At 38.2% G+C, this 12,003-nt stretch overlaps 1 protein-coding gene across 4 annotated transcripts in view; it reads left to right on the top strand.

Annotated features, from left to right (window-relative positions):
* The window catches only part of dock8 (dedicator of cytokinesis 8), a 164,688-nt gene that overhangs the window by 131,847 nt on the left and 20,838 nt on the right, over window positions 1-12,003 (top strand). For all 4 annotated transcript variants that reach the window (XM_061900626.1, XM_061900617.1, XM_061900634.1 and 1 more), the window contains 2 exons: window positions 8,929-9,165; window positions 9,249-9,392. In XM_061900626.1, the coding sequence (XP_061756610.1) occupies window positions 8,929-9,165; window positions 9,249-9,392 (381 nt within the window). The remainder of the gene's footprint in view (window positions 1-8,928; window positions 9,166-9,248; window positions 9,393-12,003) is intronic.

Here is a 12,003-nt window from a genome sequence, read left to right as displayed (position 1 = left end):
AGGTTTGTAGTTGTTTTAAAGTGTTCTCTACTACACGGCGTGATCTAAATTGACAAGCGGAGGCCCCCAGTTGATCTCTGAATGGCGCAAGGTACGAAATTGTTAACATAAACAAGTTAAATGTCCCGCAAGTCGCTGAAGAAGCAACTGCCGTAAGCGAGCTCCTGCTAGCTGCTGAAGATGCACTGTCAACGAGCTGCTACAATGTCTAAAGCTAAACAAAAAAAACCTCAAATCCCGAAACCTTTGCTGCCATCTGGATCAAATGAATCTCTGGATAAAGGGTACAATGGGAAGCTAGACTTAATGCTACAAAAATGCTGATGACTATGAAAAAGTAGGATTAGACCACAAAACAGACCTGGAGAACTGAAACACAAAAAAGATCTGAGAAGTCTGCTGGAAAATATAGAAATTCTGCAAAGTCAGAACGATAAGGCAAGAAGGGAATTTCAGGAAATGCGTCAGAAGATGAAGATTCTCCAATAGGAAATAATTGCAGCAAAACAAGACATCATTCTGAGAAATATAGATGAAATGGATCAAGACAAACAAATTAATGCTAATGTGTCTGGGAACCAAAGTAAACCAAGATCATACGTGAAAGCTGTGGATATTGGAGGACAACCAGATGACATGGATGTTGCCTCAGCAGAGCAGCAAGTGGTCAACTTTGTGCAAGGAAAGGAAATTGAAAACAATATTAATACCAACGAAACATTAATCCCACTGAATGGAAGAAACAACAACACCACTCCTGTCATCCTTGTGAAACTTGTTAAAAGGAAATCTAAAATGGTACCTCTGAAACAGGGGAAGAAGCTAAGGGAAACAAATGTGTACACGAATGAGCGCGTCACCTAACGTAATGCTGATATTGCAAATAAATCACGTGACTTGAGAAAGCAGGGAAAAATTCAGTGAACTTGGAGTGTCAACTGTAAAATCTACATAAAGCTGAATGGAGGTCCAGAAGCAAGAGTGTTTGTTGTCAAAGACATCAAAAACCTTCACAAATATTAAAGTTGAAACTGCTTTGACAACGACAATGATAACGGAAAACAAACACCTACATTCGACACCAACACTACTATGTTCCAACGGACCACTAAACTAGAAAACCTGAATTCAGGAGCGCATCCACATATACTTATAGACATTATCGAAACAACATTAAAGATTGCTGAACAAGAAAATATGGAACTGAAAAAATATCTGCAACAAAGATTTGGAGAATGATATAGATCCCAATACTCCCCCCCATATTGGTAACAATTTTTTTTATTATACAGAGGAACAATATAATAGCAACATTGGATGGATGGATGGATGGATGGATGGATGGATGGATGGATGGATGGATGGATGGATGGATGGATGGATGGATGGATGGATGGATGGATGGATGGATAGATAGATAGATAGATAGATAGATAGATAGATAGATAGATAGATAGATAGATAGATAGATAGATAGATAGATAGATAGATAGATAGATAGTACTTTATTTATTCCTTCAGGAGAGTTCCTTCAGGAAAATTAACATTTTCAGCACAATCCCATTCAAGATCAGACAAACATTACAGGGAGACAGAACAGGATCGCTGACGGGTCTGCCAACTACCGGCGCCCCTTACAAGAAAGGTGAGATACAGGTAAACAAGTGGGGGGAATGGGAGAAAAAAAAATAAAAGATTAAAATAAAATTAAAAAATTGGTCTGAGCCTAGGCCCCTGGAGTGGGGCTCCAGACTGAGGCCGAGGGCAAAAAAAACAACTCATAGCCATAGTACACATCCCTCTTACCTGTATGTAAGAGGGAAACATCAAAGAAAACAAAGAAAATTAAATACAACCAGCCACTTCTACATACAGTTATGAATAAAAAGTAAAAGAAACATATACACTGTGGTGGCCTCTGCGGTGTTCACACCATCGTCTGCTGGGGTGGAGGCAGCAGGGCCAGAGACAGGAGCAGACCCAACAAAGCAACCAAGAGAGCCGAGTCCACTCTCGGTTGCCAACCAACTCTCGGCCAGTGTCCAGTCCGCATGGATGAGCGAGGATATGTCCAACGAGACTGAGGTGTCCGAAACCTGCTCGTTCAGCCAACACATTGTGAAGCTCCTCCGTCCCGGCGCTCTGTGCCAGCTCCGCAGCCCTGTCTCTTCATCCGCATCTCCTCCAGTCTCTCCAAACTGACTGTGGTGTGGCAGAGACCCAGCATCTGGTCTCCATGACCAAAAGGCTCCCGGGAGGCAGATCCAGAAGTCCGCAAAAAAGCACCGCATAGGTCACGAAAGTGCCACCCCTTGTCACACGGTCCCAAAGGGTCCCGGACCAAGGCAAAAAAAAAAAAAATTATACATATATATATATATATATATATATATATATATATATAATAACACATGAAAAACAAGAGGGAAGCACAAAAGGGTGACACAAGAGCACAGAGCTCCTGCCAACAGCAGCCACTACAGCGGCGCCATCTTTGAAATAAATAAATAATATTGAAAAATGTGATAACAAATAGTCCATCCATCCATCCATTTTCTACCGCTTATTCCCTTGTGGGGTCGCGGGGGGCGCTGGCGCCTATCTCAGCTACAATTGGGCGGAAGGCGGGGTACACCCTGGATAAGTCGCCACCTCATCGCAGGGCCGATAACAAATAGTCAATTTTTGATTTCAATAGCAGAAGCTTGTACGCAAATTACAACAACATGAAGCACTTTTTAGACCAATTTACAAACCCTTCAAAGTGATTGCTCTCACAGAATCATGGACTGATGATAAAAAAGGAATAGATTTTGATCCGGAAGAACTAAGGTACTAAATTATATCAACCGAACCAACAAGAACAGAGGAGGAATAGTAGCTGTGAACATTATGAACAACCTCAATTACATAATGGTAAAAAAAAAAGTATTTTGCTGTTGATATTTGGATAATAATACTACAAGATATCTGCCCATAACCGACATCAGTGATCATATGCCAGTTTTCACAATATATGATGGAAAATAAAAGAAGATGAACTTTGATGACAAAAAGACAATACTAAGACTATGCATAGATGAGAGTATGATTGCTTTCAAAAATGAGCGAGTAAAACAAAATTGGGACAATGTTTACAGTGAAAATGATGTTAATGAAGCATATGGTACATTTTTAAACACGTTCATGATGCTTTACGACAAACTGTTCATGGAAACAACTCAACAGGAAGCAGAAAGAAAAAACAATCTACCATGTATGACAAACAGTATACAAATGTTTGCAATAAGAAGAATACATTATACAGAAAATGTTTGATTTATTTATAATTCATAACACAAAGATCTACAGACACAGAAAATAAGTACACGTATAAAAACAAGCTAACTAGCATACTAAGAATGTATCAAAGAATATTACAGAAAGGCATTACCCCAAATACTTCTCAGATGGTATCATAAATAATGACAATATGAAGGAAGGAAGTATTGGAAATTTTAAAAATTACTTGTAAATATTGGACCAAAATTGGAGGAAATTATTCCAAAAACAAGACTTCAATGACACCAAAGAAAGAAATCCCAACTCAATGTTTCTCACAAAAGTGACACAAGAGGAGATAGTTGCAAATCCAAGAGTTCAATTGAATGTAATGAAATTGATATGGAAAGAATAAAAAGATTATTGAAGAGATCTCAGAACAATGTATATCAGTAATCTATCATTTCAAAAAGGCAAATTTCTGAACAAAATGAAAAGTTGTACCGATTTATAAGATTGGAGACAAACACCAATTTACAAATTATAGACCTGTTTATTTCCGTCCACAATTTTCTAAAATTATTGAAAAAATGTTTAATAACAGATAAGACAATTTCATAAACAAATATAAAATACTCTCAAAGAAACCAATATGAATACAGAGCTAATATTTCAATATCGAAGGTTTTAATTGAAATAACGTAAGAGATTGCCACTGCAATAGACTGTAAACAGTGTGCAACAGCAGTGTTTATGGATCTAACTTAAGCATTTGACACGATTAAGCACAATATTTTCATCAAAATATCAGAAAGGTATGGTATCAGAGGGTTGGTTTTGCGCTGGGTAAGAAGTTACTTAACCAACACGAAACAATACGTGAACCTAGGCGAACGCACGACTACACTACTAAATATATTCTGTAGTGTACCCCAGGGATAAATACTGGGACCAAAAATGTTGAGTCTTTATATACAGTAAACTATATTGGTAAAGTTACAAAGGACTTAACACTTAATATTATTCACAGAAGTTAAAACTGTGTTTTGTTCAGGAAAGAAGACACTAATGCTACTACGAATAATAACAGAAGAAATAAATAAATTAAAGAGATGGTTTGACAAAAAAAGACTATCCTTAAACCTCGGTAAAATTAAAATCAAACACAAATTCAGATAGATGGAATAGAGATTGAAAGAGTAAATTAAATCAAATGTTTCGGTGTAATGATTGATGAGAAATTGGAACTGTAATTCTAATATAAAAATATACAACATAAGGTGGTAAGAAATACATCAATAAATAACGCAAAAGATGTGTTAGACAAAAAAAAATCACTCCATATTCTCTACTGCTCGCTCGTATTAACATATCAAAGTTATTGTGCAAAAATATGGAGAAATACCTACAAAAGTATGTTTCAGTTACTCACTGTTTTACAAAGGAGGTACGTTAGAATAATACATCAGAAATATTTAAAAATTCCACGATATAGTGAATTTGCGAACTAAAATTATGCACAGAGCAAACTATAACCTGTTACTCAAGAATGTACAACAATTCTTCTCAACAAAAGAGAAGAAATATAACCTCAGGAAAAATGTGCCTTAAAGCATTTGTATGCACATATAACAATTAAAACCTTTAGTACAGAGATGTCGAACGTACGGCCCGCTAACGGGTTTAATCCCATTCGCAAAATGAGTTTGCTTAGTATAAAAATTGGCTGTTTGAAGATGATGCGTCAACTGATTGTAAATCAGTGCAGGTGCAAGCAATCAGCTGCTGCTGTTGTGGCTAGTGGCAGACTAATGTTATAGTGACACACGATATCTTCTTTTATTGTAAATTATCCACTCAACAGATAAATAATGGTAAGATGTAAAGACTTAATTCAACATGACCATCCTCTTTGTAGTTAAAATTCCGTGCAGCACTCACAATTTGTTAAATGCACGATGTGCACTCTCAACTCCACTGTAAAGTGTGTTTTTACATTTGTTGTTTGTTCTATTTTGTTTTATGCCTACATTGACCATGTTCACATTGGTTAAGTTTGTAGTAATGTTACCTTTAATTTGGCTATTACGTTGTCATTTTGACAAGTGTTTTGATTATATTATAATTGTAATATTTGCACAGTGATAATATGTTGTGGCAGTTTTGGATGTAACCAATGCGGCGGTTTGAGGAAACACTCAGTTGCTTTCCCAAACACGTCCTTAATGATGAACTGGCAACATGATAAATAGGAAGTGTTTGAAGTTTAATGGCTTTGTAAATACAATGAGACTAAGTCCAATTTCATTGTGTTCTTCATGGTGTTTTGAAACCGCAATCAAACAAACAATGTACTAATATGATCCAGTTTAAGAGACTCTTCAAGCGCAGTGTTTACAAAGTACAAAGAAGAACCATGATAAACATTTTGAACTTAGTGATAATCTTATTCATCTCACTACTGTATTTGAAATCAAACTTACTTTACCATTTATTATTTATTTATTGAAAACAGGAAGTGCTAGCAATTGCTATGTAATGGAAAAGGTTTAGGATTAAATAAGATCTGCTTCTTCCTACTCAATTTTGAACATGTTGATAAAAGAAACTGGAAATGTTGATGTCAATCAATTAATCAATCAATCAATCAATACATCAAAGTTTACATATATAGCCTTTAATCACAAATGTCTCAAAGGGCTGCACAAGCCACAATGACGTACTCGGCTCAGATCCCATATCAGGACAAGGAAAAACCTCAATGCTCTATAGCCCACAGACTTTTTTGGGGCTCTGGGAATCACCAATAAGCGGGAGTTCTTAGAATGCAGATTTCTGGCCGGGACATATGGTACAATACAATCGGCAAAATAGGATGGAGCTAGACTGTTTAGTATTTTATAAGTAAGTAGTAATGCCTTAAAGTCACATTTTGAGTGCACATGAAACCAGTGCAGGTGAGCCAGTATAGGCGTAATATGATCAAACGTTCTTGTTATCAAAAGTCTAGCAGCCGCATTTTGTACCAACTCTAATCTTTTATTGCTATACATAGGGAGGCCTGAAAATAATACAGAAATCGAGACGAGATGTAAAGAACGCATGGATAATAATCTCAGCGTCGGTGGTGGACAAAATGAGATGAATTTTAGCAATTTTACAGAGATGAAAGAAGGCCGTTTTAGTTACACTCTTAATGCGTGACTCAAATGAGAGAGCTTGGTCAAAGATAATACCCAGATTCTTTACAGAATCGCTTAAGGTGGTTAAGGTGGTATTATTAAATACATTCAGGTGTCTAGCAAGATCGATAATCAGCCTTTCCATTTTCTTAGCGTTAAGATGCAAAAAGTTACTTGACATCCATTGTTACATTTCATTTAGACATGCCTCCAGGTGATTACAGTCTGGCGTGTTGGTCAGCTTTAGGGGGCATGCACAGTTGAGGGCCATCAGCATAACAGTGAAAGCAAACACCATATTTGCGCAAAATGTCACCTAGCGGCGGCATATAAATGCTAAAACTGCAGGGCCAAGAACTGAACCCTGTGGAATTCCGCATGCTACCTTAACATACTCCGAGGTCAGATTGTTATGGGAGAAATACTGCATCTTGTCAGTAAAATAGGAGTTAAATCAAGAAAAGTTTGACATAGCAATATGTGTTTTGATACATTTTAATACAAACCCCGTTTCCATATGAGTTGGGAAATTGTGTTGGATGTAAATATAAACGGAATACAATGATTTGCAAATCCTTTTCAACCCATATTCAATTGAATGCACTACAAAGACAAGATATTTGATGTTCAAATTCATAATCTTTATTTTTTTTTTTGCAAATAATAATTAACTTAGAATTTCATAGCTGCAATACATGCCAAAGTAGTTGAGAAAGGGCATGTTCACCACTGTGTTACATCACGTTTTCTTTTGACAACACTAAATATACGTTTGGGAACTGAGGAAACTAATTGTTGAAGCTTTGAAAGTGGAATTCTTTCCCATTCTTGTTTTATGTAGAGCTTCAGTCGTTCAACAGTACGGGGTCTCCGCTGTTGTATTTTACGCTTCATAATGCGCCACACATTTTCGATTGGGAGACAGGTCTGGACTGCAGGCGGCCAGGAACAGTACCTTGACTCTTTTTTTACAAAGCCATGCTGTTGTAACATGTGCTGAATGTGGCTTGGCATTGTCTTGCTGAAATAAGCAGGGGCGTCGATGAAAAAGACGGCGCTTAGATGGCAACATATGTTGTTCCAAAACCTGTATGTACCTTTCAGCATTAATGGTGCCTTCACAGATGTGTAAGTTGCCCATGCTTTGGGCACTAATGCACCCCCATACCATCACAGATGCTGGCTTTTGAAATTTGTGTCGATAACAGTCTTTATGGTTCGCTTCCCCTTTGGTCCGGATGACACAGTGTCGAATATTTCCAAAAACAATTTGAAATGTGGACTCGTCAGACCACAGAACACTTTTCCACTTTGCATCAGTCCATCTTAGATGATCTCGGGCCCAGAGAAGCCGGCGGCGTTTCTAGATGTTGTTGATAAATGGCTTTCGCTTTGCATAGTAGGGCTTTAACTTGCACCTACAGATGTAGCGACGAACTGTATTTAGTGACAGTGGTTTTCTGAAGTGTTCCTGAGCCCATATGGTGATATCCTTTAGAGATTGATGTCAGTTTTTGATACAGTGCCAAGGGATTGAAGGTCATGGTCATTCAATGTTGGCTTCCGGCCATGCCGCTTACGTGGAGTGATTTCTCCAGATTCTCTTAACCATTTGATGATATTATGGACCGTAGATGTTGAAATCCCAAAATTTCTTGCAATTGCACTTTGAGAAACGTTGTTCTTAAACTGTTTGACTATTTGCTCACGCAGTTGTGGACAAAAGGGTGTACCTCGCCCCATCCTGTCTTGTGAAAGACTGAGCATTTTTTGGGAAGCTGTTTTTATACCCACTCATGGCACCAACCTGTTCCCAATTAGAATGCACACCTGTGGGATGTTCCAAATAAGTGTTTGATGAGCATTCCTCAACTTTATCAGTATTTATTTCCATCTTTCCCAACTTCTTTGTCACGTATTGCTGGCATCAAATTCTAAAGTTAATGATTATTTGCAAAAAATAAAATGGTTATCAGTTTGAACATCAAATATGTTGTCTTTGTAGCATATTCAACTGAATATGGGTTGAAAAGGATTCGTAAATCATTGTATTCCATTTATATTTACATCTAACACAATTTCCCGACTCATATGGAAATGGGGTTTGTAGAATGAGATCAAGTAGCAACAACACTGATGATGTGTCACCATCCATAGTTGGCAATAGATCATTTGTCACTTTTGCCCAGTAGAGAGATTTGCTCTGAAAACAGACTGAAAGAGTTCTCAAAGATTGTTAGACACCAAGTTTTCATTTAAAGGACAAAAAAAATTTGTATTCCATTGTGCAATAAGGCTGTAACGTACCAAAATATGGAAAAAGTGAAGCGCTGTGAATACTTACCGGATGTACTGTACGTTCATTAATATTTTCAAAGGAAGCCAGTTTCCTTTCCATTTTCTCATGCTTTCCGAATCATAATTGAATTAACATTAAATGATATAACAATATGTATGATAGCAGTCTCTATCGTCTCCTCTTCAGGCATACATCCAAATAACGTACGTGGAGCCGTACTTCGACGACTACGAGATGAAAGACCGACTGACAAATTTCGATAAGAACTTCAACCTGCGGCGCTTCATGTACACCACGCCCTTCACTAAGAGCGGGCGTCCTCGGGGGGAGCTGAATGAGCAGTACAAGAGGAAAACCATCCTCACCACCATGCACGCCTTCCCATATGTCAAGACTCGCATCAACATCATCCAGAAGGAGGAGGTAGTTTCTGGTAGACAACATCTGCATCTGTTGTTGGCGATTTGCACTCATGCTTTTTTGTTGTGTTGCGTTGTTCCCCTCAGTTTGACTTGACTCCTATCGAGGTGGCCATAGAGGACATGCAGAAGAAGACCAGGGAACTAGCGGTCGCCACGCACAGAGAGCAACCTGATGCTGTGATGTTGCAGATGTTGCTGCAGGGTTCAGTGGGAGCCACTGTTAACCAGGTAAACATGAGCAGTCCGTGCAGCGTGTCAGCTATTGTTTCTTTAAGGCTTGGAATAAAGCAGGTATTTGATTGGAAATACAAACATGGCCGCCATCTGGACTACATCACGCTAGCTTGTTCTGTTCCTTGCTAATCTGTGAATGAAGACATGCTGTCCTTTTCTGATAGAACTGCTGCACTCTACATTGCCACTGCTCTGATTGATCCATTTTTTAAAGTCTTTTTATACAGATAAAAATTGCTGGCGGATGATTGAAAAGCACCTTCAAACTGTTGGTATGATGGAGGACAGTATTAGGACCATAGTGCTAAGAAAAAAAAGGAAATAATAAATATATAAGTATATAATATGAATATTATTAAATAAATGTAAGTGTTAATAAATGGCGTTATGGTTTGTAAATAGTAGCAAAAATGTCATAATTTTTCAAATGAACGGTGGAGAACATTTTTACTCCATTGCCATCTTTCCTTAGGGAACTCTCCTGAAGAAATCAAAAAAATACTGTTTTATTTGACATCTATTCCTCCACAAATTGCAATTTTATTTAATTTTTATAATGTATGTATTGTGAAATTGTAATTGGAATTTGTTCAAAATCTTAAATTTCTTATTACCACTACTGCATTCCTCTATTATTTTAACTACCGTACTTTTCAGATTATAAGTCGCTCCGTAGTATAAGTCGCACCGGCCGAAAATGCATAATAAAGAAGGAAAAAAAACATATACGTCGCATTTTTGGAGTAAATCTATTTGATAAAATCCAACACCAAGAATAGACATTTGAAAGGCAATTTAAAATAAATAAAGAATGGTGAACAACAGGCTGAATAAGTGTATGTTATATGACGCATAAATAACCAACTGAGAAGGTGCCTGGTATGTTAACATAACATATGGTAAGAGTCATTCAAATAACTATAACATATAGAACATGCTATACGTTTACCAAACAATCAGGCACTCCTAATCGATAAATCCCATGAAATCTTCTTCCTCGATGTCGCTTCTAAACAACTCTGCCAACTCCAAAGGTATGCGCCGCTTCCTCTTGTCGTTTTCTGCTGCATATTTCACTACGTCCAGCTTGTAATCTGCAGTACATGATTCCCTTTTCGGTGCCATTTTTGTTCAGCCCTTCTCACCGCCAACGTTGAAATGATCCATTTTAATAGCTACGGCAGTAGCATATAGCAGTTAGCATTCCACTTCTGCCATGACCCTCCCCGCCGAATTCTTATTGGTTGACGTGTGTGACGATTGCTGACATATTTTTTGTCTCTTCCGCGAATGAGATAAATAATATTATTTGCTATTTTACAGTAATGTGTTAATAATTTCACACATAAGTCGCTCCGAAGTATATGTCGCACCCCCGGCCAAACTACGAAAAAAACTGCGACTTATGATCCGAAAAATACGGTATATCGTAATTATATTTAATTTCTTCTTCCTTTACTATTACAAAAAACTCTTTTAATGTCCTGAACTCCTGTTTACATGATCTTGTCTTAGAATAACGCTCCGCAGTGATGAAGTTGCGTCATAGTAGAGGTCTGAATTCCCCATCTTGTTCTTCTTCAAACTCTTTTAAGCTACTGTACAGTATTTGAGATTTCTGATTAAAACAGCACCTCTGCTGGGTGCAGCCCAGTATTGCACAATTTCTTATTGACACCATTCCATCCATCCATTTTCTACCGCTTGTCCCTTTCTGGGTTGCGGGGGGTGGTGGATTCTATCTCAGCTACAATCGGGCGGAAGGTGGCGTACACCCTGGACAAGTCGCCACCTCATCGCAGGGCCAACACAGATAGACAGACAACCATCCACTCTAAAATTCACACACTCGGGCCAATTTACTGTTGCCAATAGCCCCAGTTATCAGGCTATTTCGTACCCATCCTCATTTGTTTGCCCATTTCTATCGCCTGTATCGGGATAATCTGACATTTGAGTGTGTGTAGATCTGTAATTCTATGTAATTTATTACAGTTTTTAATGCATCTTCAAAGTGATTCTAGATATAGCGTATTTCATTTTTTGTACATACTGTCAAATTAATGTTGGTTCTTTTTCAAACGCCTGTCATATTAACCCCGAAATGCCCACTTTACTTGACGTTGAAGCATATGATGCCTCTTCATCACCCGTTTGTCCCCTGAGTGCTCCCTTTGAAAACAACGTGTTGAGGATAGCTATATAAATAACCTCCATTTAACTTATCACATTTTCAATTAGCATTGTTGCGGCAGATTGCAGGTGGGAGACATGACAGGATACATCAAAGCCTGAGCATTCATAACCCTAATCCATCCTTTCCCTCCTGCCCCATCTCCTCCATGATCGAGTTAAAACTTCAATTCATGGCCACCGTTCCTTTCATGTGTCATGCTCGCTGCGCCAAAGCCGAGGCCGTTTGATGTGATCGCTTCCAGGTCCTGCTTGGCGTGCTGGATGGTAGAGTAATGATGATGCCCCCGCCCACCCAGCCGCCCCGCCCCCTTATGTTTTATCTCATAGCGTCTAATCTGACAGGTCCCTCACCCAGACCTGATGGCTGTATATGCCACACTAATGCACAGCAGCTCCATAAACATACAAG

This window comes from Nerophis ophidion, linkage group LG01, assembly GCF_033978795.1.
Source record: "Nerophis ophidion isolate RoL-2023_Sa linkage group LG01, RoL_Noph_v1.0, whole genome shotgun sequence".
Lineage (NCBI taxonomy): Eukaryota > Metazoa > Chordata > Actinopteri > Syngnathiformes > Syngnathidae > Nerophis > Nerophis ophidion.
This window is presented reverse-complemented; position numbering and strand designations above follow the sequence as displayed.